We start from the raw sequence: 27,919 nt of genomic DNA, 5'->3' as shown, positions 1-27,919 counted from the left end.
TTCTACTAGGGCTGTTGCTTCCTAATGGGCATTCAAAAATGATGCTTCTGTTGAACAAATTTGCAAGGCTGCAACTTGGTCTTCTCTTCACACTTTTTCTAAATTTTACAAATTTGATACTTTTGCCTCGGCTGAGGCTGCTTTTGGGAGAAAGCTTCTTCAAGCAGTGGTGCCTTCCGTTTCGGTTCCCTGTCTTGTCCCTCCCATTTCATCTGGGTACTATAGCTTTGGTATTGTATCCCACAAGTAAGGATGAAATCCATGGACTCATCGTATCTTAAAAAAGAAAAGTTATGCTTACCTGATAAATTTGTTTCTTTTTGGATACGATGAGTTCACGGCCCGCCCTGTCCTAATAAGACAGGTTATAAAATTTTTGTTAAGCTTCAGACACCTCTGCTCCTTGGCTTTTCTTTTCTCTTCCTAACTTCGGTCGAATGACTGGAGTGGGAGGGAAGGGAGGAGATATATATATATACACAGCTCTGCTGTGGTGCTCTTTGCCTCCTCCTACTGACCAGGAGGCGTAATCCCACAAGGATGAAATCCGTGGACTCATCGTATCCAAAAAGAAACAAATTTATCAGGTAAGCATAAATTTTCTTTTTCTTACAATTTCAATACACAAGATTATTGTTGTTTTTTTCTTAAACATAGTCAAAACATTTATAGATTTATAAATATATTAAATAGCCTTTCTAAAATAAACAGACATGGAGACTATTTCATAAAAATTAGTAATTGGAAATCAAAAGTAAAAATAAATATATATATATATATATATATATATATATATATTATACTTCAGTACAATGCATTTTATGCATCTAGGGGCACTATTCTAAACCAAACATGGGCTTTTGGAAGGCTCTTGTACTTTTGATATTAATGTAGGGTTTGCCCTATGCAAAACATGACAATGCTTTCTCTCCCATATGATTTTTTTGATGCGTATTGTAACTTCTGAGTAAAACTTTTTCCACATTCAGAATATGGAAATTCTTTCTCTCCTGTATGAAGTTTTTGATGAGTAACAAAATTTTCTTTGCTGGTAAAACATTTTCCACATTCATGCTTTCTCTACTGTATGAATTTTCTGATGTCTTATAAGAGTTGCTTTCTGAGTAAAACACTTCCCACATTCAGAACATGAAAATGCTTTCTCCCCTGAATGAATTTTCTGATGTGTAATAAGATGTGATTTCAGAGTAAACCATTTCCCACATTCAGAACATGAAAATGCTTTCTCTCCTGTATGAAGTCTCTGATGTCTTAAACAACTTGAATTCCAGGTAAAACACTTCCCACATTCAGAACATGAAAATGCTTTCTCTCCTGTATGACTTTTCTGATGTGTATTAAGCGTTGATTTCTCAGTAAAACATTTTCCACATTCAGAACATGAAAATGCATTCTCCCCTGTATGAATTTTCTGATGTCTCATAAGAGTTGATTGTAGAGCAAAACATTTCCCACATTCAGAACATGAAAATGCTTTCTCTCCTCTATAAATTTTCTGATGTCTCATAAGAGTTGATTGTAGAGCAAAACAGTTCCCAAATTCAGAACATGCTTTCTCTCCTGTATGAATTTCCTGATGTCTAATAAGATGTGATTCCTGAACGAAACATTTCCCACATTTAGAACACAAAAATTCTCTCTCTCCTGTATGGATTTTCTGATGTCTAATAAGATGCGATTTCAGAGCAAAACATTTCCCACATTCAGAACATGAAAATGCTTTCTCTCCTGTATGAAGTCTCTGATGTCTTAAACGATTTGAATTCCGCGTAAAACATTTCCCACATTCAGAACATACATTTCCCACGTTGCTTCTTTGATTTTGAATAAGATTGAAACAAGTATCTGTGTCTTCACCATTGCTAGGACTAGGATTACTGCAAGTTGTAAATTCACCTGTTGATAAGAAATACAATGGGATTAATGTTGGTTATTAATGATATCATATTTTGAGGACATTTCAACTGTGATAAATAAGTGTCTACCACAAGGCAGGCTAGTTTTTTTTAATGAGGTTTCAAATTAAGGCATATATACAATATATGTCAGGAAAAACATTAGAGAGAATTATAAGGCACACATACAAAGTAAGCTAAGTAAGATAGGCATTACATGTTGATGTGACAATTGTCAAAAATATCCGTATACATCGGTATATGCCATGCTAATTATATACCCTCCAAATAACGCATAAGGCCACTAATGGACCTCTCAACAATATAAACTATATAACTCCACAGAAGGTGTTCTGAAACAAGATAGGCACCACTCTTGGGTCTCGAATGATGAACCTTATTTTGTTTATATTATAATATAAAGAACATATTACAGGGAGACAATATGGTCCCAAATTAACAAGGAACAAAAGTATTAATGGAAATTTCTTAGGACATCTTATTAGCTGTAGCATAACTTGTGGTACATATGTACAATTAGAATACAGAAGTCAACATATTACAGCAAGAATATGATGCATAATGAGAACCTCGCATCTAACTATATATGCAAATATTAAGTCTAGAGAGCTACATTTTATATTCTTATGGAGAGGCAGTATGGTCCCAAACTAACAAAGAACAAAAGTATAGATAGAAATTTCTCAGAACCTCCTACTAGCTGAAGTAGAACTTGTAGAGTACATGTACAGTTAGAATGTAAGAGTAATCAAAATACAAGTATATGGTGCTTAATGAAAGTCAACTAGCTATCACCTAGATTACGAGTTTTGCGTTATGAGTGAAAAAGCATCATTATGCTTCATAACGCTGCTTTTTCCCCCAACGCCGCTATTACAAGTCTTGTCAGAATAGGTGTACTGCACACCTTTTTGGCCGCCATGCAACATCAGTACCGCACTTTAAAAAAAGTCCTTTATCAATGGGACTTCCATAGCGCCGGTATTACAAGTTTGCCTGGGAGGCCAAAAAGTGAGCGGTACAGCCTAAAATTACAAGATCTGTACCACCATCTAAAGTCAGTAGTTATGAGTTTTATGCTACAAAGCTGTAGCATAAAACTCATAACTAAACTGTCACAAAGTACACTAACACCCATAAACTACCTATTAACCCCTAAACCGAGGCCCTCCCGCATCGCAAACACTAAAATAAAATTATTAACCCCTAATCTGCCGTTCCGGACATCGCTGTCACTTAAAAAATGTATTAACCCCTATTACACCGCTCCCCGACATCGTTGGCACTATAATAAACCTATTAACCCCTAAACTGCCGCCCTCCCGCATCGCAAACACTATTTAAATATTAACCCCTAATCTGCCGTCCGCCCACACCGCCGCTATAATAAACCTATTAACCACTAAATCGCAAGCCCCCCACAACGAAATATACTAAATTAAATTATTAACCCCTAAACCTCTGGCCTTCCACATCACTACATAAATATATTAACCCCTAAACCTAACGTAACCCTAAGCCTAACCCTAACAACCCCTAACTTAAATATAATTAAAATAAATCTAAATAAAATTCCTTTTTAAAACTAAATACTTACCTATAAAATAAAACCTAAGCTAGCTACAAAATAACTAATAGTTACATTGTAGCTAGCTTAGGTTTTTTTTTTTATTTCACAGGTAAGTTTGTATGTATTTTAACTAGGCAGACTAGTTAGTAAATAGTTATTAACTATTTAATAACTACCTAGCTAAAATAAATCCAAACTTACTTGTAAAATAAAACCTAACCTGCCTTACACTAAAACCTAACATTACAATAAAATACATGAAATTAATAAAATAGAAATTATCTAAATTACCAAAAAAAACATAATTTATGTAAGAACTTACCTGATAAATTCATTTCTTTCATATTAGCAAGAGTCCATGAGCTAGTGACGTATGGGATATACATTCCTACCAGGAGGGGCAAAGTTTCCCAAACCTCAAAATGCCTATAAATACACCCCTCACCACACCCACAAATCAGTTTAACGAATAGCCAAGAAGTGGGGTGATAAGAAAAAAAGTGCGAAAGCATATAAAATAAGGAATTGGAATAATTGTGCTTTATACAAAAAATCAAAACCACCACAAAAAAAGGGTGGGCCTCATGGACTCTTGCTAATATGAAAGAAATGAATTTATCAGGTAAGTTCTTACATAAATTATGTTTTCTTTCATGTAATTAGCAAGAGTCCATGAGCTAGTGACGTATGGGATAATGACTACCCAAGATGTGGATCTTTCCACGCAAGAGTCACTAGAGAGGGAGGGATAAAATAAAGACAGCCAATTCCTGCTGAAAATAATCCACACCCAAAATAAAGTTTAATGAAAACATAAGCAGAAGATTCAAACTGAAACCGCTGCCTGAAGTACTTTTCTACCAAAAACTACTTCAGAAGAAGAAAACACATCAAAATGGTAGAATTTAGTAAAAGTATGCAAAGAGGACCAAGTTGCTGCTTTGCAAATCTGATCAACCGAAGCCTCATTCCTAAACGCCCAGGAAGTAGAAACTGACCTAGTAGAATGAGCTGTAATCCTTTGAGGCGGAGTTTTACCCGACTCGACATAGGCATGATGAATTAAATACTTCAACCAAGATGCCAAAGAAATGGCAGAAGCTTTCTGGCCCTTTCTGGAACCGGAAAAGATGACAAATAGACTAGAAGTCTTTCGGAAAGACTTAGTAGCTTCAACATAATATTTCAAAGCTCTAACAACATCCAAAGAATGCAACGATTTCTCCTTAGAATTCTTAGGATTAGGACATAATGAAGGAATCACAATCTCTCTACTAATGTTGTTGGAATTCACAACCTTAGGTAAAAATTGAAAAGAAGTTCGCAACACCGCCTTATCCTGATGAAAAATCAGAAAAGGAGACTCACAAGAAAGAGCAGATAATTCAGAAACTCTTCTAGCTGAAGAGATGGCCAAAAGAAACAAAACTTTCCAAGAAAGTAATTTAATGTCCAGTGAATGCATAGGTTCAAACGGAGGAGCTTGAAGAGCCCCCAGAACCAAATTCAAACTCCAAGGAGGAGAAATTGACTTAATAACAGGTTTTATACGAACCAAAGCTTGTACAAAACAATGAATATCACGAAGAATAGCAATCCTTCTGTGAAAAAGAACAGAAAGAGCAGATATTTGTCCTTTCAAGGAACTTGCAGACAAACCTTTATCCAAACCATCCTGAAGAAACTGTAAAATTCTCGGAATTCTAAAAGAATGCCAGGAAAAATGATGAGAAAGACACCAAGAAATGTAAGTCTTCCAGACTCGATAATATATCTTCCTAGATACAGATTTATGAGCCTGTAACATAGTATTAATCACAGAGTCAGAGAAACCTCTTTGACTAAGAATCAAGCGTTCAATCTCCATACCTTTAAATTTAAGGATTTGAGATCCTGATGGTAAAAAGGACCTTGCGACAGAAGGTCTGGTCTTAACGGAAGAGTCCACGGTTGGCAAGAGGCCATCCGGACAAGATCCGCATACCAAAACCTGTGAGGCCATGCTGGAGCCACCAGCAGAACAAACGAGCATTCCTTCAGAATCTTGGAGATTACTCTTGGAAGAAGAACTAGAGGCGGAAAGATATAGGCAGGATGATACTTCCAAGGAAGTGACAATGCATCCACTGCTTCCGCCTGAGGATCCCTGGATCTGGACAGATACCTGGGAAGTTTCTTGTTTAGATGAGAAGCCATCAGATCTATTTCTGGAAGTCCCCACATTTGAACAATCAGTAATTGTTTCAGGAGGCTGCTGGCCAGCAGTCTCATAGGCCAGACGGATGATGCTTTTCAGCCAAAAGGAAAGAGAGGTAGCAGTCGCCTTCTGACCTCTCCTCTTACCAGAATAGATGACAAACAGTGAAATTGTTTGTCTGAAATCCTTAGTGGCTTGTAAATAGAACTTTAAAGCACGAACCACATCAAGATTGTGTAACAGACGTTCCTTCTTCGAAGAAGGATTAGGACACAGAGAAGGAACAACAATTTCCTGGTTAATATTCTTATTAGACACAACCTTAGGAAGAAAACCGGGTTTGGAACGCAAAACTACCTTGTCTGCGTGGAACACCAAGTAAGGTGAGTCACACTGTAAAGCAGATAACTCTGAAACTCTTTGAGCAGAAGAGATAGCTACCAAAAACAAAACTTTCCAAGATAAAAGTTTAATATCTATGGAATGTAAAGGTTCAAACGGAACCCCTTGCAGAACTGAAAGAACTAAATTCAGACTCCATGGCGGAGCCACAGGTCTATAAACAGGCTTGATTCTGTAGATATATGGAGGATCAAAAACTCTAATCTACATGCTTATACATATGAATCCAAAACATATAAATCCTTTTCCAGAATAGATTTCCTGTTTGTGGCTGAATCCCTTTCCATTTTTAAGATTGAATCCCAAATAAACGAAATTGCCATATCTGACCATGCTATCATTACTCTGCTGCTTTTTCTGGGAAATAATAAAAAAATAGTAACCATATTATTTTTTACCCACGCTATCTCTATAATAACACTAAATTCTCCTACTGGTTGAAGCAGAAATGGAGAGATTATTGTACTCATAACATTACCTATCTTAATAAGATAGAAACGTTCTGGGAAGCATCTAAAGCAGTATTGAGGGGGGAAATGAAGTCATACATGTATATAAGGAAAAAGAAAGCACTAGCAAGGGAAAGGCAATTGGCAAATCAAGTTAAAAATGCATATAATAAATATCTGAATGATCCATCCGACGTAAATTGGGCAAGTTATAATAACTCCAGACAGGAAACTGATGTAGATTTAAAACAAAGATCATATCAAGAAGAGTTGAAGCTGAATATAAAATTTAAAGGATTTTATGGTTGGTCGGCCAAACACCTGGCCAATCTAACTAAGAACAGGAGGAAGAGAAACTAAATACTAGCAGTTAAAAAAGGAGATCAGAGATACACTGACCTTAAAGATATTAGTGAAACATTCTTTTCATATTATCAGCAGCTATATACGAACACTAAGAGCAACAACCTCAATCAAGCAAAATTTTGGTCACAAGTTAAATTACCAAAGTTAACTGATGCATATCTGGCAATACTTAACGCCCCAATAACATGTCAGGAAATAGCAAAAGCTATAAGAGAGGCTTAAATTAAATAAGGCTGCAGGCCCGGATTGCTTACCCGCAGAATATCTTAAAATACTGGCAGAAGAAATTAATCCTACTTTGGAGAAACGTTTTAATCATTATTTTTCTAATAATAATCCAATATCAACCTATTTTTCTGAGGCTAAAATTACCCTAAATACCAAAAAAAGGAAAAAACATAGAAGAGCCTGCTTCATATAGACCATATCAGTACTGAACGCGGATTACAAAATCTTAATGTCTATAATAGAAGGCAGATTAATGGGTTGCGTTGATGAAATTATACATACAGACCAAGTCGGTTTTATGGCATCAAGAAAATCGTCAAAAAATATCCGTAAAGTTACAACCTTTTTAGATTACATATGGAATCTAGAAAATACTAGAAAGAAGAAGTTAACCGCCGATATAGCTTTACTTACACTAGACGCTGAAAAAGCCTTCAATTCTATTGAATGGGAATATATGTTTAACGCATTGGAAAGATTTGGCTTTAAAAATCATTTTCTCCAATTTATACATAATATAAATAGAGACCCGATATCCTATATACTGATTAATGGCTCATTAACCCCTGGAATACGGTTAAAGAAAGGTACTAGACAAGGCTGTCCATTCTCCCCCCTACTTTTTAATATTGCTTTGGAACCCCTGGCTATATGGTTAAGGGAGGTATATGAGGGGATTCCGATGTCTACTCAAATATTAAAGATCCTACTATATGCAGATGGCCTGCTGATCTTTCTTTATAACACACGGCACTCAATCCCCCTAATCTTAACGTGTTTAAACTTTTTTTAGCACCTTTCCAGGTTACGGGATAAATTAAGGCAAAAGCGAATTAATGTGGGTTCAAAAGACAAGATCTAGTTTACAAGAATTTCCGTTTAAAGTTGTAGAGTCGCTAACATATCTCGGTATACATCTACATAAAAACCCACAAAATTGGTACGAATTAAATTTCCAAATACTTTTTTAGAAGATAAAAACAGATTTAGGAATATGGACGTCTCTGCCGTTATCAATATCAGCGAGAGTTAGTTTAATCAAAACAATTGTTTTCACACGGTTATTATACCCAATACAGAATCTTCCACTATTTTTTAAAAAAGTAGACATAGGTAAAATTATTATTCTTCTTTATTTATAAAGCGCCGACAGATTCCGCAGCGCTGCCCATGGGTACCAGGATAACAGTACAGTGGAGAAACAATACGATAAGACACAAAATTTTACAGACAAATACAGGGGGAATTGAGGGCCCTATTCCCGTGGGAACTTACAATCTAGACGGGTAGGAGGATTGGAAACAGGAGGTGGGGACTGCAGAGGTGAGAATGATATTAGTGAGGAGATAGAGGGCAACTGTTAGTTAAGTGAAGTTAGTTTGTTGATAAGTTGGGTGATAAGCTTCCCTGAACAGAAAGGTCTTTAGGGAACGTTTAAAGGAGGAGAGGTTAGGGGCAAGTCTGATATCTCGAAGAAGTGCGTTCCAGAGGGTTGGTGCAGCACGAGAGAAGTCCTGTAGTCTAGAATTAGAGGAGGTGATGGTAGAGGATGCAAGAAGCAGGTTGTTGTTGGATCTTAGGGGGTGGGCAGGAGTATATTTGTTGATGAGTGAGGACAAGTAGGGTGGGGAGGCATTGGTGAGGGTTTTGTAGGTCAGGGTGAGAATTTTGAATTTAACTCTGTTGTGAATGGGGAGCCAGTGAAGGGACTCACAGAGAGGTGCAGCAGAAACAGAGCGTCAAGAGAGGTGGATTAGCCTGGCAGATGCATTTAGGATGGATTGGAGGGGAGAGAGGCCAGTTAGTAAGTTGTTACAGTAGTCAAATCGGGAAATTACCAGGGAGTGGATGAGCTGTATGGTAGTTTCAGCACTCAGAAACGGACGGATTTTGGAGATATTGCGTAGGTGGTTGCGGCAGGATGAAGAGAGCAGTTGGATGTGAGGAATGAAGGACAGATTTGAGTCAAGCGTGACTCAGAGGCAGCGGACTTGGGGTGATGGGGAGATAGTGGTGCCGCCAACAGTGATAGAAAAATTAGAGACTGGAGCTAGAGGGGGGAATTAGAAGTAGTTCGGTCTTGGACATATTTATTTTTAGGTGGTGAGAGGCCATCCAGGAGGAAATGCCAGATAGGCAGTCGTTGATGTGAGAGTTGACAGAATGAGAGAGTGCAGGGTTGGAAAGGTAGATCTGGGTATCATCAGCATAGAGGTGATAGTTGAAGCCATAGCTGTTGATAAGTTTACCCAGTGAAGAAGTGTAAATAGAGAAGAGTAGAGGACCCAGGACAGAGCCTTGAGGTACTCCAACAGACAGGGGCAATAGAGAGGAGGAGTCACCAGTAAAAGAGACGGAGAAGGATCTGTTAGAGAGATAAGAGTGAATCCAGGAGAGGGCAGTGTCACAGAGACCAAGAGAACTGAGAGACTGTAGGAGAAGGGGATGGTCAACAGTGTCAAAGGCAGCAGATAGGTCAAGTAGGATGAGTACAGAGTAGTAGCCTTTGTGTTTTGCAGAAAGGAGATTGTTAGTAACCTTGGTGAGGGCAGTCTCAGTTGTGTTGGGGACGGAAGCCAGATTGCAGGGGGTCGAGCAATGAGTTGGAGGACAGGAAGTGGGTTAGGCGATTGAAAACTAGTTTTTCAAGGAGTTTTGAAGCTAGTGGGAGCAGTGATATGGGGCGGTAGTTTGCAGGGGAGTTAGGGTCGAGGGAGGGTTTTTTGAGGATGGGGGTGACCTTTGCATGTTTGAAGGAGGCAGGGAATGAGCCGGTAGAAAGGAATAGGTTAAATATGCGAGTAAGAGTGGGAGTGAAGGTGGTAGACAGAGGAGGAATTAGATGTCAAGGAATAGGGTCAAGTTAGCAGGTAGTGAGGTTTGAGGAAGACAAAAGGGAAGCCACTTCAGTCTCAGTGGTTGGGAGGAGGGTGCAGAGAGTGGAAGAGGGTTTGACTGGGAGAGGAGTTGGGAGATTGCAGGTTTGTGTTGGGATGTTTCCTCGGATTGCAAGTGTTTTATTGAGAAAATAGTCAGCAAGGTCTTGAGCACTGAAATCAGATGAGGGGGGTGGTGCAGGTGGGTGGAGGAGAGAGTTGAAAATGGAAAAGAGAGTCTTTTAGGGTTTGAGGAGTGAGTGGATATAAGAGAAGAGAAGTAGGTTTGCTTAGCTAAGCGAAGGGCAGAGGTGTAAGAGTAGAGAATGAACTTATAGTGCATGAAATCAGGTTCAGAGCGGGATTTCCTCCAGACACGTTCAGCAGTGCGGAAGCATTTTTGTAAGTGACGTGTTTGTTGGGAGTGCCAGGGTTGGAGCTGACAACGTGGGGCTTTGCGAGGTTGGGGTGGAGCGAGAGTGTCAAGTGCAGCAGAGAGAGTATTATTATAGTGGGTTATAGCAAGGTCAGGGCAGGATATCGTGGAAGTGTGGGGGAGGCGTAGTTGAATAAGAATGGATAGTTGGGGAGCGTCCACAGTGTGCAGATTTCTACTGGTGCGGGGGCGAGAGGGGGAAGTAGGTTTAGTATCTATATTAGGATTAAAGGTGAGAAGGTGGTGGTCTGAGATGGGAAATGGGCGACATGCAACATTAGAGAGAGAGCAGAGATAGGAGAATACCAGATCAATTGAGTGTCCATCGCGGTGGGTAGGGAATAGGGTGGATTGTGAGAGGCCGAAGGAGTTAGTGAGTGAGAGAAGTTTAGAGGCAGCAGGGGCAGATGGGTTTTCAATGGGGATGTTGAAGTCCCCTAGGATTAGAGCAGGTGTATTTGTGGAGAGAAAGTAAGGAAGCCAGGCAGCAAAGTTGTAAAGGAATTGGGAAGTTGGTCCAGGGGGGCGATAGATAACTGCCACTCAGAGAGAGAGGGGAGAACAGGCGAATGCAGTGGACTTCAAAGGAAGAAAAGGAGAGAGATGGAAATGGGGATATGTACTGATAGGAGCAGAAGGGGGAGAGTAAGATGCCAACACCGCCACCGTGTCTCTAACCTGGCCTAGGTATGTGGCTAAAGTGAAGACCACCGTGTGTGAGAGCAGCAATGGAAGCAGTGTCAGAGGAAGATAGCCAGGTTTCAGTAATAGCTAAAAGGTTGAAAGCGTTGGAAACAAACAGGTTTGTGAACAGTTGTAAGCTTGTTACAGACGGAGCAAGCATTCCAGAGGGCACAAGAAAAGGGAGGGGTTAGGCGCTGTGTGTTAATGGAGATGAGATTGTTGGTATTGCGTGACCTCGAATTTTTGCAGTGGGAGTTGGAGCGAGAGTGTAAAAGTGTGGTGATTGCTGCAGGGCCAGGGTTAGGAGAGACATCACCAGCAGCAAGCAGTAGTAGCAGTGAGAGTGACAGAAGGTGAGAGTGAGATTTGTAGGAGCGGGAATGATTAGACACAGGAGAGTTAGAGGGGGAAGTGTTTCTAAGGAAACAAAGTTCCATGAGAGGACAGCATAGGGGATGAGAGAAGGGAGGGGGAGATATGTATAGTGTGGGGATTGTTGTTATAGGGACATACAGTGATTTTTAGGAGAAGGGAAGACAGAGAGAGCAGAAAAGTCATAGAGAGCATTGTGTAGAAGTATAGTTATTAAGTTAACCTGTTAGTTGGTCTGCAGTTTCAACCTCCAGTGTGTAACTCTGCTACTTGTAACAGAGAGCTTCTTAGAATCAGAGAGCCATGGCTCAAAAATGAGCCTTAAGCCTTCTCTATATGTAGTAGTGAGAAGTGATGAAGTGATTCTAGGCAGCTGTTACAGGCAGTCTTAGCTAGTAGGAGTTACACACTTGCAAATTAGAGGGGGGGTGGCGGGGTGGCAGGATGAGTAAGTTTTAGACAATATCTGATAAAATTATTACAGGTAGACAAAATGGAGACAGAGGAAATGGTTACCAGGGGAGTCTAGCACAAATTAAAGGGGTGTTTAAAGCAGTCAGTTAGGCAGAAGCAGGAAGACATACCAGGGGAGTCTAGCACAAATTAAAGGGGCATTTAAAAGCAGTCAGTTAGGCAGAAGCAGGAAGACATACCAGGGGAGTCTAGCACAAATTAAAGGGGCATTTAAAAGCAGTCAGTTAGGCAGAAGCAGGAAGACATACCTGTAGAGAGATGAGATGAAATAGGATTAGAATCATTGTGAATATTAGTGCGGTGTGTAACTCTGCTACTCTTAACAGAGAGCTACTTAGAATCAGAGGGCCATGGCTCAAAAATGAGCCTTAAGCCTTCTCTATATGTAGTAGTGAGAAGTGATGAAGTAAACAATGAAGTAAACAATGTTTACAAAGTTTATCTGGAAGGGTAGCAAAGCGCGTATTTCCTTAAACAAACTTATGCAAAAACGTAACACGGCAGGTTTAGCACTACCTAATATCATGCTGTATAACGTAGCAGCCCTGGCTAAGGTGGCAATTGATTGGCTGGCAGATTCTAGTTGGTTCTCATCACCTGATATTGAGGGTTTTATTATTTATCCTCTCGCCCTGAAAGCCATTTTGCATAACCCTCCTAAAAAAATCCCTGACAAGGTACAAAGCTTAATTAGTATTAATAATATAGCTATAGCATGGCAAAAATTTTGTGGAATAAGTGGGACAGATTATTCCTTCACTGAGTATTTACCAATAAGGGGTAACATTGAGTTCATTCCAGGTGTCTCCCAGAAAGTATTTAAGACATGGGAAGAAAAGGGGTTGAGAGATATTTACCAAATTATAGCAGATTCAGGTCATGTAATATCATATGAATCTCTCTCACAGCAATTTGACCTCGCTAGAAATGAATTTTATGCCTACTTACAAATAAGACACTTTGTTCACGATAAAGGCTGGGGTATGGGTAGAATTAGGGAATGGATGGACATTAGAACTTATGTCAAAAAATTTCAAGCAGGAGTTACATCAATTTCACTACTTTACAATATAATGCTGGCTAAACAAAGTCAATTATATATAGATAAGTTGAGTAATGTTTGGATACCTTTTTTTCTCATATAAACCATGAAAAAATGAAGGCTAGTTTCAATGCATTAGAAAAGTGCAGGATTTCAATAAGCTGGAGAGAATCTCATATGAAATTGTTGAATAATTATTATCTTACTCCCTATAAACTCGGGAAAATATATCCAACATATGTATCTACTTGTCCACGATGCACCTATTTAAAAGCAGACATTTTACATATGTTCATTCAATGCCCAAAGATCCAACAGTTTTGGAAGATTATTTTTTGGCTTAATAAAAATTTTAAATGTTGATATTGGGTTAGAACCAGAAGAAATGATTTTCCTTAAAACTTCAAAGGATAATCAGACTTTACAAAAAAAATGTTTTAAATACAATAATTCTTCTAACTATTGAACATATTGAAGTTCTGGAAAGGAAAAACAGCCCCAAGCTTTTCATTTTTTATTAGGGAAGTACAAAATCAAATAATTTTTGAATATTTTCATTTACAATTAGCGGGGGGAAACAAATAAAAAAGTTTATTTTAGGCTGGCTTCCCATAATTAAAACATACGCTCCCCAAGTCCAAAAACGTATTTTAAATCCCTTTTTAAGTTCGAATAGCTTTGCAGATTTAGTATTAGTGGATTTATTCCCAGCTGATTGGATCTCGTTGTATAGAGAATCATATTAATAATTAGAAAGGTTCGAAGGCCATGTTGACAAATATGTATCTAATATCTATATGGGGGGGGGACGTAACCTGTGGTTTGTTTTCTTTTTCTTCCTCTTTTTTTTTTCCCATTTGGTTTTATTTTGTTTCCTTTGTGCAAAGTTTTAGTTTAAGAATAAAGATATAACCAAAATATTGGTTAAAAATATGCAAAGTTATAAAATATATACTGAGGTAATTGCTTAAATATATCTGTCAAGTGGGTGTTATACCGTGACAGAGATATAAGCTTAATGTTTCCTTTTTTTCTGTGAATCTTGTTCACAATACCCTGCGTGGTATGGAATTGACATACTTGCTATTACTGTATTTTTGGTTATAAAGAAAAAAAAAAAAAAGAGTCTTTATTGCCCATTATATAAGGTACATAAATGTTCAGGACAAATAATCTTAGTATGCATGAGTTTTTACATTAATAAAACAAGCTCACACTTTGTAAAGGGTTAAAAACACATCCAAAGAACACCCTCAGCACTAAAATTAGGGCGGAAAGTATTTATTAGATCAAAAACATAAATAATGCTTACCTGATAATTTCCTTTTCTTCCGTTGGAAAGAGTCCACAGCTGCATTCATTACTTTTGGGAAATAAGAACCTGGCCACCAGGAGGAGGCAAAGACACCCCAGCCAAAGGCTTAAATACTCCTCCCACTTCCCTCATCCCCCAGTCATTCTGGTGAGGAACAAGGAACAGTAGAAGAAATATCAGGGTGAAAAAATGTGCCAGAAGAATAAAAAGTCGCCCCACGTAGAAAAAGGGTGGGGAGCTGTGGACTCTTTCCAACGAAAGAAAAAGAAATTATCAGGTAAGCATAATGTATGTTTTTCTTCCTAAATTTGAAAGAGTCCAAAGCCGAAAAAACTTTGAAAAGGAAAGGCCCCAAGGGCACTGACCCACAGATAGTCCAGAAGCCTAGCTAGAGACCGCAAAATCGGACTCAACTGAGCCAACAGTCCTCCAGGAGACACCGTCGCCCAACAGGTGGTCCCTCACCAAGGGATAAGGCAAGAAGAATCGAAAGGTCACCACAAAATCCATAAAAGGAAAAACCCTAATAGTGAGCCCAGCTCACAAAGACCCAAATGGGTCCTGACAGACAAGGGGAGGCTACACCCAGACCAAGCAGAAAACAGAGGTTTAGGAACGGGCCTCGAAACAGAGAAACCTCTCTCTCAACCTCGTGCAAAAGCACCAAAAGACAACTGAAGACAGAGTCCTCACATCGTCAGAACTAAGAATACTGTAGTATTCAGACAAAAAAAAGAATGTGTAAGAGACCCAGACAAAAACCCTGAGTCAAGAACATGCAGCCATCATTAGGATGACACAGAAGAATACTTGCTGAGAAGTAAAAAGCGGCCAGCAAGAGAACAGATTGCAAAAGGAGAACTCCCAGACAGAGGGCACACTTCCAGGCAATCAAAGCCGCTAGACCTACACACAGGGCTCCAAAAGGGGACCCACTGCACCCCCAAGAGACAGAGAGGTTACACCCAGAACCCGAAGGTGAATGGTAACCCGGGACTAGGGCTGCACGATTTTTTGCGGTTTCAGTTTTAAACCGCGATTAATTGCAGCGATTTAAAAACCGCAAGAGGTCGCGATTTTTTGCTACAAAAAAAAATAAATCTCAGAAGTGGCTGTACTGCATTATTTGTATGTTATTTCTTGCAAACCAGCTCCATCTAGTGGTTGTTTTTAGCACACATTTGTAAAATGTCTGTTTTACTTTCACTTTGTTTGTGATCTCAGCAGCCGATCAAGCTAAAGAAATCTAAAAGCAGAGCCCACGCAGGAGATGTGAAGAGAAGGGAAAGCCACTTACTTATATTTCACCCTAAGGACGTCTGCAGTCTAACACTTAGGGCATGTAATCATTATGGAACCTCCCACACAATCTTCTGCCCTCTGAGAAACGCCTCAAATACATAGCAGATGCAGTTAACCCCACAGCTGCCAAAAAAGCTAAAACTGCATTCCCCACTGCTGCTGGGTTAACTTAACTGCATCTACAATGTATTTGATATCAGCAAGGCACAGCATTTCTGAAAGGAGCAGCCCCCCACCGCTACTGCTATATGCCTGTATTGGATTCCTGCACAGGAGCAGGGCTCATTTTCAGTCAAACTGTGTATGTGATTGTATATATAATTGTGTGTGTATGTGGTTTACACTGCTTCATATGTTAATCATACCACTGTCCACAGTTAGAATGACTGTCCAAGAAAACATGACAATGTTGTGTGTCATAAGACCTAATAACTGGCTAGTGGCTACTATTTAATCACATCACAGGCATCAAATTTTATTTTAACTATTTTTTGTTTTGTATTTTTATGCTCCAAGAGTGTATTGGGCATTGGGAAACATGTACATTAAGATTCTGTAGTGTTAAATAAACTTTTTAATGCAAAATGAAGGTATTATAGTCATTTATAAGAAAATCACGATTAAATCGCAATCACGTTTTCCCCCCCAAAAAATAGCGATTTTTTTTTTTGCCCATATCGCCCAGCCCTACCCGGGACCCTCAACTTGTAAACCCAGGGGGCTAGCTACAATGCCAACCTAGATCCTGAAGACAACGCATCTCAGAAACCACTCCCAACCGAGCCAGCCCAAGCATTGGTAGGTCTTGAAAACAGAACAGAAGAACCCCAACACCAGCTCAAAAACGAGCGAAAGAATGGCCACAGCCATCCAAACAGAGCACGGGTGCCAACACGACTCCTTAGAAACTGACGACAAGGCCGTAGATCCAAAGGAATCTAACAAAAGGCCCACCATAGTCTCGACACAGAGTCAGCAAGACTCCAGATGGAACTAACACCCCTCTCTAAAAGGTTAACTCTCAGTTCCAACCTTCTGAATCCAAGAAAATCCCTAGAAAAAGGACCACACCTCCATAAGAAGGAGACTAAGCCCCCCACCCTAAGAAAAGGGATAGGGCCAAAAAGGCAGAGCACCTTCCCCCCATACACAAAGTCACAGGCTAAAGGAGAGATCAATCTCCAATGCAGATGAACTTGGAAGGAATCCCCCTAAGGAATTAACTTGCTAACACACATCCAATGTGCAATAGCTGCAGCAGAGACACTGCAAACCCATTCGCCTGCAGAGCAGTGAATCCATAAGGTTACCTCAGCAAGCTGAACAAGGGAAACCGACCATAAAGGCGTAAGTCCAGCCCAATGAGCATCAGCACTCAGACAACCTGGCCAACCGTGACCAGGTCAATTAGTCCAAGTAAAAGGACATAGCCCAAGTTCCCAGGAACGTGTCCGAACAGCTACCAGACAGAACTGAACCCAAACAGGACCAGCCTGCAATCCGAGTCCTAACCATCAAGCCGCATAAATCCTCCCTCAGAGGGGAAGAAGAAAAACAGACAGGACATCCTATCAGATGAAAATAAAATACAAGGCAACCCGTAGGTTAACGCCCAAAAAGAAACAGGCCTACCGCATGACCAGCGAAACGGAGCCCTGATCTTCCAAAAAAACTGGAAAAGATCTTAATACATGGACAATCAGGAGATTACATCATCCCCACATGTCTAATGAGGTGCACCATTCGAAGAGCAGACTGAGTATTCCCGTATCCGATAATGATAGGGTCATTCAATAACTGAAAAAACGTGCCTTTCGTTACAGAATTGCGCACCTTTGTGTGTTACTCAGACATAACACTCAGGGACAGTCGCACCCGCAGAGAACTGTACAGTCCAAGGTGGAATACCCGGGACAACAGGAGCAGGGAAGGGAAGGCATCACCCTGTCCTCAAACTCTATTCAATTTAGGAAATAAAGGTTCATCAGGCAATATGACCCCTGGAACCCCTGAATTTGCCAAAAACTTCTCTTAGAAGAAGCGCAAACTCCTAAAACTAAACTCTGGTTCCTCCGCAGCTGGAGGTTGAGAGGCAGCAGACTCCGACCCAGAAAGTTCATACTCTGTAGTCTCAGAAAGAACCGCATCCTTGGATAACCCTATCAGTTAAATCCAAAAATTATTTGATGTACTCTGGGAAGGAGTGCAATATGTAACCTTTCGCTTGCGCTTAGCAGGGAGAGGAAAAGCATTAAGGCCGCAGACACCGCCGTCTGAACTGCGCAGTAACGTCCGAAAAAAAGAAATTTATTCTTACCTGATAAATTTTTTTTTGTTTTACGATATGATGAGTCCACGGATTTCATCCTTACTTGTGGGATATAACCTCCTGGTCAGCAGGAGGAGGCAAAGAGCACCACAGCAGAGCTGTATATATATATATAGCTCCTCCCTTCCCTCCCACTCCAGTCATTCGACCGAAGTTAGGAAGAGAAAGGAAAAGCCAAGGTGCAGAGGTGACTGAAGTTTAACAAAATTAAAGACCTGTCTCAGAAAAACAGGGTGGGCCGTGGACTCATCGTATCGTAAAAGAAACAAAATTTATCAGGTAAGAATAAATTTCCTTTTCTTTTACAAGATACGATGAGTCCACGGATTTCATCCTTGTGGGATACAATACCAAAGCTATAGTACACGGATGAAACGGGACAAGATAGGGAACCTAAACGGAAGGCACCACTGCTTGAAGAACTTTCCTCCCAAAAACAGCCTCAGACGAGGCAAAAGTATCGAATTTGTAAAATTTGGAAAAAGTGTGAAGAGACAGCCAAGTTGCAGCTTTGCAAATCTGTTCAACAGAAGCATCATTTTTAATGCCCATGAGGAAGTCACAGCCCTAGTGGAATGAGCCGTAATTCGTTCAGGAGGCTGCTGTGCAGCAGTCTCATATGCAAAACGGATGATACTCTTCAGCCAAAAAGAAAGAGAGGTAGCCGTAGTTTTCTGACCCCTACGTTTCCCTGAAAAAACGACAAACAAGGAAGACGATAGACGAAAATCCTTAGTCGTCTGTAAGTAGAACTTCAAGGCACGGACCACGTCCAAATTATGTAACAGACGCTCCTTCTTAGAAGAAGGATTAGGACACAAGGAAGGAACAACAATGTCCTGATGAATATTTTTATTTGAAACAACCTTAGGAAAAAAAAAAAAACAGGTTTGGTACGTAACACCACCTTATCAGAATGAAAAATAAGATAAGGAGAATTACATTGTTATGCCGGAAGCTCAGAAACTCAGCGAGCAGAAAAAATAGCAACCAGAAATAAAAAACTTTCCAAGATAACAACTTAATATCTACGGAATGCATAGATTCAAACGGAACCCCTTGAAGAATTTTAAGAGCCAAATTTAAACTCCAAGGAGGAGCATTCGGTCTAAATACAGGCCTGATTCTAGACAGAGCCTGACAAAAACATTGCACATCTGGAACATCCGTCAGACGCTTGTGTAACAACATAGAGAAAGCAGAAATATGTCCCTTTAAGGAACATGCCGATAACCCCTTCTCCAATCCTTCTTGGAGAAAAAGACAAATCCTGGGAATCCTAACCTTACTCCATGAGTAGCCCCTGGATTCACCCAAAAAAAGACATTGACACCATATCTTACGGTAAACTTTCCTAGTCACAGGCTTACGTGCCTGAAATAAAGTACCTACAACCAAATCAGAAAAACCTCACTTAGACAAAACTAAGCGAACAATCTCCAAGCAGCCAGCTGCAGAGAAATTAGATTCAGATGATGGAAGGCACCCTAAATGAAAAGGTCCTTCCTCAAAAAAGTATCCAAGGTAGCAGGGAGAACATGTCCACCAGATCGGAATACCAAATCCTGCAAGACCACGCAAGAGCAATAAGGATCATGGATGCCTTCTCCTGTTTGAATTGAGAATAATTCGGGAGAGAAAAGAAAAAAAGATATGCTAGACTGAAGGACCAAGAAGCTGCCGAAGCAACTATCAACTCTCCTGGACAAAAAGTCTGCACAGAAAACCGCCCAGTTGTCCACAACTGGGAAATGGATCACTGAACGATGACAATAATGACCCTGATGAATTGGTCCGAAGCCAACTGAGGCCATATCTGAAGGACAGTAAGGAATGCCCTCCGCTCTAGGATGTCGATGGGAAGGAAAGACTCTGTAAAAGTATTTCTCTGTAACGGGAATAAACCCGTCGACAAAGTCTAAAGCCATTGCTCTAACCATTATACAAATTCAGAGCACTGTAAGGCACCCCAGACAGTTCCCCATCCCAAAAGGCTGGCGACGTTTGCCACAATCACCCAGGAAAGTCTGCGAAGCAGGTCCCCTGGAATTGATGATCCATAAACAACCACCAATGAGAGAGTCCCTCGTCTCCTGATCTAGGTTATTCAAGGAGACAAACTCAATTTCCAATCCACTGCCTGAGCATGCGTAGCTGCAGAGGTCTGACGTGAAGCCGAGCAAACGGTATGATGTTCATTGCCGCCACCATCAATCTGAATACCTCCATGCACTGAGCCATCGACGGCTGAGGAGTGGACTGAAGGGCTAGACATGTATTCAGAATCGTAGACTTTCTGACCCTTCGTCAGAAAAAAACTCATAGAAACAGAAACGATTAGAGTTCCCAAGAAGGAAACCCCTGTCTTCGGAAAAAAAGAACTCTTTCTCAGATTTACTTTCCATTTGTGAGTACTCAGGAAGGATAGCACAAAGTCAGTATGGAACCTTGTTTGTAGATAAGATGCCGCCTGGAATAGAATATCATCCAGATAAGGCACCATCGAAATGCCCCGTGGTCGTAGAACCGTTAGCTGAGACCCCAGAACCCTTATGGAGATTCTGGGTACCGTGGCCAGACCGAAAAGGCAGAGCCACAAACTGAAAATGTGTGCCCAGAAAGCACACTTCAGAAACCTGTGAATCTTTGAGGATAGGAACATACAGCTATGCATCCATAAGATCCACTGTCGTCATAAATCGACCCTCCTGTATCAAAGGAAGGATAGTATGACTAATTTCCATCCTAAAAAATGGAACACCGAGAAAACTTGAATAGACTCTTGACATCTAAGATAGGTTTGAAGGTTCCCTTAAACAACATGGTGTTAGCCCCGCAGAGCACACCATTTGCCTCAAGTTGATCCTGAGACCTCTGGTCTGCTGCCATTTGTCTTCTTTATTTATTAATCTATTTTCAGCTGCATGAGTCCATAAAGTTTAGAGGGACACTATAGTAGAAGTGGCAGAGATTGATCATTGTCAACAAACTCCTAGACAGCAAGGCATACATTTTCAATAAAAAATGTTACACATACAAAAACGTTACTGTCTCTTTAAATGTTAAAAGTAACGCTAATTTTTGTGTGCTCCAAATCCATCCCAACCCAAAAGGAGGAATAAACCAATCAACATGTTAAACTTTGAAATAAAAAGTTAACAAGAAAAATCGTTACCGTCTCTTTAAATTTTAAAGGGTAACTTTTTTTTTTAAAATTTATTTTATTTAATGTTACTCCAGTAAACAAAGTAAAGAACCCCAGGGCACCGCATGAGTGTTTATACAATCTGCAACAGATAATGCAGATACTGTGAGTAACGAGGAGTTATGACTATATGTCCCACATAACCATCGGTACTGTCATTAAATTAATGAGCATAACAATAGATTGACATAAATTATAAGAGTCTGAGGATTTATATTCCCACAGAACAACGTCGCCTGCCACAGACTGACTATACCATAGCGCTCTCATAAGCGCATAAAAACTCAGTGAAGAAAAACTTCCCATCCTTCCGATACCGGAAGAGATAGAGAGGAAGTGGCAATCACTGAATGTGCAGACAAAATCTCCCCTACTCCTTCCGATAGTTGGAAGTGATAAAGGGGGACATACAAACATTTGGCTGCAAACAAGCACCGCCCACCCTGTGCGTCCGTGAGTAAGTAGTAGAACATCGGGACTGCACAAAAAAAGGCGCGCAAATTATCTACAGCGTGACGTTGTGTAACCGAGCTCCGCCCATCGTGGGCGTATCAAGCTGGAGTTCCCGGGCAACCTATTAGAAAAAAAAATGGAGCCGGATCAATATATAAACCATAGTGTCGACGTGGGTGTATCATGTAATTCCCAGACGGCTAATGAATAAAGATGAAGCCATTGAGCCATAGCCATGTAAAAGCAAACCTCCCGATCGGCTATAAAATAAAACACAGTTGACGGGAGTGAGGAATAACGTTACCATTATAACCCCTAACTGATACTAAAATCAACCCAAGTTGGGTAACAGAATAAGAGCTGTGCTCTAAACTGAGTAACATGGCAAAATCCCCAGAAATAGTTAGAGCCACTACATCTGATTAGTCAGCAGTCTCCCGGTCTGCATATTATATGTTAAAACTGCCGGGAGTAAAATAACACTGATTCCATCCCCCAGTGTCTCAAGAATAGACCATAGTCCCATCACAATAAGGAGCCCTTAGCTTAGCCCTTGACATGTAAAAACAATGTAAAGTAGTGCATACTTTCTTCTGAGTGGTATTGTGTCCCCAGAAATAATAAAGCTAGCACTTACCTTTAATGCTGTGCGACAGCATGGCAGTCCAGCAGGTTTTCAGAGGTCTTCTCCCTCCCATAGCCCTGTGGACGAAGATATGCCTGAGTTAAAAGTGCTTTAGGCTATCTGTATAAGGGCAGCAAATATGTATAGGAGGCGCAGTGAGAATTATGTCCCACCAGTTCCTATTGCTTTAAAGCCACCAAATGCTTCTCTTTTTACTGAAGAGACTGATCTGGTCTAGGCTACACCCTAGCACAAAGTAGCACTCAGTGGCACTACTTTAAAAATAATAAACACTTGATTGAAGAATCTATAACTAACACCTCACTTTACCTCTTCCTATCACTAACACAGGCAAAGAGAATGACTGGAGTGGGAGGGAAGGGAGGAGCTATATATACAGCTCTGCTGTGGTGCTCTTTGCCTCCTCCTGCTGACCAGGAGGCGATATCCCACAAGTAAGGATAAAATCCGTGGACTCATCGTATCTTGTAAAAGAAAAAAAAAAAAAAGACCCCCTCCAGATGGAGAGACGAAAGTTTGGAAACTCTGCGAGCAGAAGAAATAGCAACAAACAACAAACAAAACTTTGCAAGATAACTTAATATCAACAGAATGCATCGGTTTAAACGGAGCCTGCTGTAAAACTCTAAGAACAAGATTAATGCTCCATGGTGGAGCAACAGGCTTAAACACAGGCTTGATTCTGATCAAGGCCTGAACAAAAGATCAAACATCTGGTAGATCTGCCAGACGTTTGTGCAAAAGAATAGATAATGCAGAAATCTGACCCTTCAGGGTACTAATTACTAATTACTTGTGGGAGTAGAGCAAATGGAGTTAACAGGTAAGCTAGAATGAAGTTCCAAGGAACCCCCAGAGCGTCTATCAGAGCGGCTTGGGGATTTCTTGACCTTGAACCGTACTTTGGAAGCTTGGCATTTTGACGAGACGCCATCAGATCCAACTCCAGAACTCCCCACCTGAGGCTTATCATTGTGAATACTTCTGGATGGAGAGCCCACTCCCCGGGATGAAAGGTCTTCCTGCTCAGAAAATCTGCTTCCCAGTTGTTCAACCCTGGGATGTGGATGGCAGAGAGATGGCAATAGTGAGACTCCGTCCACTGGAGAATGCGAGTCACCTCCTTCATTGCTAAGGAACTCCGAGTTCCTCCCTGGTGGTTGATATAAACCACTGAAGTGATTTTGTCCGACTGGAATCTGATAAACCAGACCAAGGCTAGTTGAGGCCAAGCGCACAAGGCATTGAAGATAGCTCTAAACTCTAGGATGTTTATAGGAAGAGAAGACTCCTCCTGAGCCCGCAAACCCTGAACTTTCAAAGTGACCCAAACTGCTCCCCAGACTAACAGGCTGGCGTCCGTGGTCACAATTACCCAGGACGGTCTTAGCAAGCATGTGCCCCGAGACAGATGGCCCTGTTAAATCCACCACGAAAGAGAGTCTCTTGTTAGGGGATCCAGATCCATCTTTTGTGAAAGATCTGAGTGGTTCCCGTTCCATTGACTGAGCATGCAAAGTTGCAGAGGTCTCAGATGGAACCGTGCAAAAGGGATGCTGTCCATGGAAGCCACCATCAGACCAATCAGCTCCATGCATTGAGCCACTGATGGACGAATAGCAGATTGGAGAGAAAGGCATGAAGCAAATAAACTTGGATTTTCTGATGTCCGTCAGAAAAATCTTCATGGACAGAGAATCTGTAATTGTTTCTAAGAAACATACCCTTGTATCTGGTACAATGGAACTATTTCCCAGATTCACTTTCCACATGTGGGAACTTAGAATAGACAACAAAATCTCTGTATGAGATCTTGCTAGATGAAAATTTGATGCTTGAACCAAGATGTCGTTCAAGTAAGGCGCCATAGCAAATACCTGAGACCTGACCACTGCCAGAAGAGCCCGTAGACCCTTCGTGAAGATTCTGGGAGCTGTAGCATGGCCAAAAGGAAGAGCAACAAACTGGAAATGTTTGTCCAGAAAGGCAAACCTCAGATACTGGTAATGATCCCTGTGAATGGGAACATGAAGATACACGTCCTTCAGATCTATGGTCGTCATGAACTGAACCTCTTGTACCAAGGGAAGAATGAAACGGAGTGTCTCCATTTTGAAGGACGGAATCCTGAGGAATTGGTTGAGACACTTTATGTCCAAGATTGGGACGAAAAGTGCCCTGCTTTTTGGGAACTATAAACAGATTTTAATAGAATCCTAGACCCTGTTCCTCTAGGGCAGGGGTCTCAAACTCAAATTACCTTGGGGCCACTGGTCAAATTTTCTTCTCCCACGGAGGCCGCTTCCAAAACTTCAAACAAAATTAAACTATATATATGTTAAACAGATACCATCAGTGATGGCTTTGTGTCATATGTGTAATCATTACATACACAGACCTCCCCACACACACACAAACCCACACCCCAAAGGTAGAACTTTTTTCACTTTCAGCGACGAGTTTTTTTTAATGAAAAAATTTTCAGCAGGTCATTTGTAAATTAAATTTGATTTTAAATTAGGAATTAGCACACTATATATATATATATATATATATATATATATATATGTATATATATATATATATAATATCTATATATATATAAATGATATCTATCTATATATATATATATATACACACACACAGTATATGTTTATTTAAAGAGAAAGGCAGAGGCATATATTTTTCTTTGGTAACTAATGCAGGGACATGGCAATTTTTATTACCTAAAAATTGCTGTTGCTATGTGCCTGCAAAGATTGCTGCATTAGTTTTAAAAATATGTGTCTGTAAGAATGATTTTTTTTTTTTTTAAACAAATACAGGAAATAGGGTTTCTATAATTTTAGGCAATTATAGCCTAGATTATGGCTTTATCAATTGATATACCCCAGTAATTCTCACTAAAGGTGTAATCTGCTAGGGTTGTAATATAAAAAAAACATTTATGCTTACCTGATAAATGTATTTCTATTTTGGCACGATGAGTCCACGGATCATCTTAATTACTAATGGGATATTCACCTCCTGGTCAGCAGGAGGAGGCAAAGAGCACCACAGCAGAGCTGTTAAAAAGCTCCTCCCTTCCCTCCCACTCCAGTCATTCGACCGAAGTTAGGAAGAGAAAGGAAAAGCCAAGGTGCAGAGGTGTCTGAAGTTTACAATAACCCACAACCTGTCTAAAAACACAGGGCAGGCCGTGGACTCATCGTGTCAAAAAAGAAATAAATTTATCATGCCAGCATAAATTTTCTTTTTTAAGACAGGATGAGTCCACGGATCATCTTAATTACTAATGGGATTCAATACCCAAGCTAGAGTACACAGATGATACGGGAGGGACAAGACAAGGACCCTAAACGGAAGCCTTGCAAATCTGTTCCACAGAAGCTTAGTTTTTGAACGCCCATGAGGAAGCAACAGTCCTTGTGGAATGAGCCGTAACCCTCTCAGGAGGCTGCTGTCCAGCAGTCTCAAATGCAAAATGTATGATACTCTTCAGCCAAAAAGAAAGAGAAGTAGCTGTAGCTATCTGTCCCTTACGTTTTCCTGAGAAAACCACAAACAAAGAAGATGACTGACGAAAGTCCTTAGTCGCCTGCAGGTAAAACTTTAAAGCACGGACCACGTCCAAATTGTGCAGAAGTCTTTCCTTCTGAGAAGAAGGATTAGAACACAAGGAAGGAACAACAATCTCCTGATTAATGTTCCTATCAGAAACAACCTCAGGAAGAAATCCTAATTTAGTACGTAAAACTACCTTATCTGAATGGAAAATAAGATAAGGAGATTCATACTGTAATGACGAGAGTTCTGACACTCTCCAAGCAGAAGAAATAGCAACAAAAAATAAAACCTTCCAAGATAACAACTTAACCTGATCCAAATTTGTAACAACTTAATATCTAAGGAATGGATAGGCTCAAACAGGGCCTCTTGAAGAACTTTTGAGCACTAAATTAAGACTCCATGGAGGAGTAACTAGTTTGAACACAGGTCTGATCCTGACTAAGGCCTGACAGAATGATTGAACATCTGGAACATCCGCCAGACGTTTGTGAAACAAAATAGATAAGGCCGAAATTTGCCCCTTTAGAGAACTCGTCGATAAACCTTTCTCCAAACCCTCTTGGAGAAAGGACAAAATTCTAGGAATCCTAACTACTCCATGAGTAGCCCTTGGATTCACACCAATAGAGATATTTATGCCAAATCTTATGATAAATCTTTCTAGTTACAGGCTTACGAGCCTGAATCATTGTCTCTATAACCGAGTCAGAAAACCCCCGCTTGGATAAAATTAAACGTTCAATCTCCAAGCATTCAGCTTCAGAGAAACTAGATCTGGGTGAAGGAAGGGCCCCCAAATCAGAAGGTCTTTCCTCAACGGAAGCCTCCAAGGTGGTAGAGATGTCATCTCCACCAGGTCTGCATACCAAATCCTGTGAGGCCAGGCCGGTGCTATGAAGATCACCAAGGCCCTTTCCAGTTTGATTCGAGCAATGACCCGAGGAAGAAGCACAAACGGAAGAAATAAGTATGCTAAACTGAAGGTCCAAGGAACCATCAGAGAATCCATCAGTTCCGCCTGGGAGACCCTGGACCTCAACCCGTAACTCGGGAGCTAGGCAATCTGTCGAGATGCCATGAGATCTAATTCCGACTGACCACACTTGAGAATCAGGCTGGAGAACACTTCCGGATGGAGTTTCCCTCCCCCGAGAGAAAAGCCTGCCTGATCAGAAGGCCGCCTCCCATATGTCCATCCCTAGGATGCGGATCGCCGACATGTAGCTAGAATGGGCCTCCGCCCACTGAATTATCTTGGTTACCTCTGTCATCGCCAAGGAACTCCTCGTTCCTCCCCGATGATAAATGTAAGTCACTGAAGTTAAGTTGTCCGATTGGAACCTGATAAACTGGACCGAGGCTAACTGAGGCCAGTCCAGAAGAGCATTGAAGATTGCTCTCAGCTCCAGAAAGTTGATAGGAAGAACAGACTCTGACTGAGTCCAAATTCCCTGAGCTTTTAGGAAACTCCAGACTGCTCCTCACCCTAGCAGGCTGGCGTCTTTTGCACAATCACCCAAAAAGGTCTGCGAAAGAAGATTACCTGGGAAGATGATCCAAAGACAACTACCATGGAAGAGAATCCCTTGTTTCCTGATCCAGTAGTATTCACTGAGACAAATCCGCAAAAACTCAGTTCCATTGCCTGAGCATGTTTAACTGCAAAGGTCTGAGATGGAACCGAGCAAACGGGATGATGTCTATTGCCACCATCAGCCCGATTACCTCCATGCACTGAGCCACTGATGGCCGAAGAGCAAGACAAGTATCAATGATATTTGATTTCCCGACTTCTGTCAGAAAAATCTTCATTGATAGGGAATCTAACATAGATCCCAGAAAATTACCTTTAATTTAGGACTCAGGAATTCTTTCCCCGATTTACCTTCCACTCGCGAGAACTCAGGAAGGAAAATACCATGTCCGTGTGCGAACTTGTTTGATGTAACGAAATCACCTGAACTGGGATGCAATGCACCATGAAAATTCTGTAAGCTGTGTCAAGACCGATGGAAAGAGCCACGAACTAGAAGTATTCGTCCAGAAAGTCAAACCATAGGGACTTG

At 40.7% G+C, this 27,919-nt stretch overlaps 1 protein-coding gene across 1 annotated transcript in view; it reads right to left on the bottom strand.

Annotated features, from left to right (window-relative positions):
* Positions 1-837: 837 nt before the first annotated feature.
* Positions 838-27,919, bottom strand: part of LOC128655600 (oocyte zinc finger protein XlCOF6.1-like) — an 88,015-nt gene continuing 60,933 nt past the window's right edge. Inside the window, exon 7 of the mRNA XM_053709189.1 lies at positions 838-1,917. Within this exon, the coding sequence (XP_053565164.1) occupies positions 1,070-1,917 (848 nt within the window). The 3' untranslated portion in view covers positions 838-1,069. The remainder of the gene's footprint in view (positions 1,918-27,919) is intronic.

The sequence above is a fragment of the Bombina bombina genome, chromosome 4, assembly GCF_027579735.1.
Source record: "Bombina bombina isolate aBomBom1 chromosome 4, aBomBom1.pri, whole genome shotgun sequence".
Taxonomy (NCBI): Eukaryota; Metazoa; Chordata; class Amphibia; order Anura; family Bombinatoridae; genus Bombina; species Bombina bombina.
Note: the sequence above shows the minus strand (reverse complement) of the source record. Positions and strands in the feature narration are given on the sequence as shown.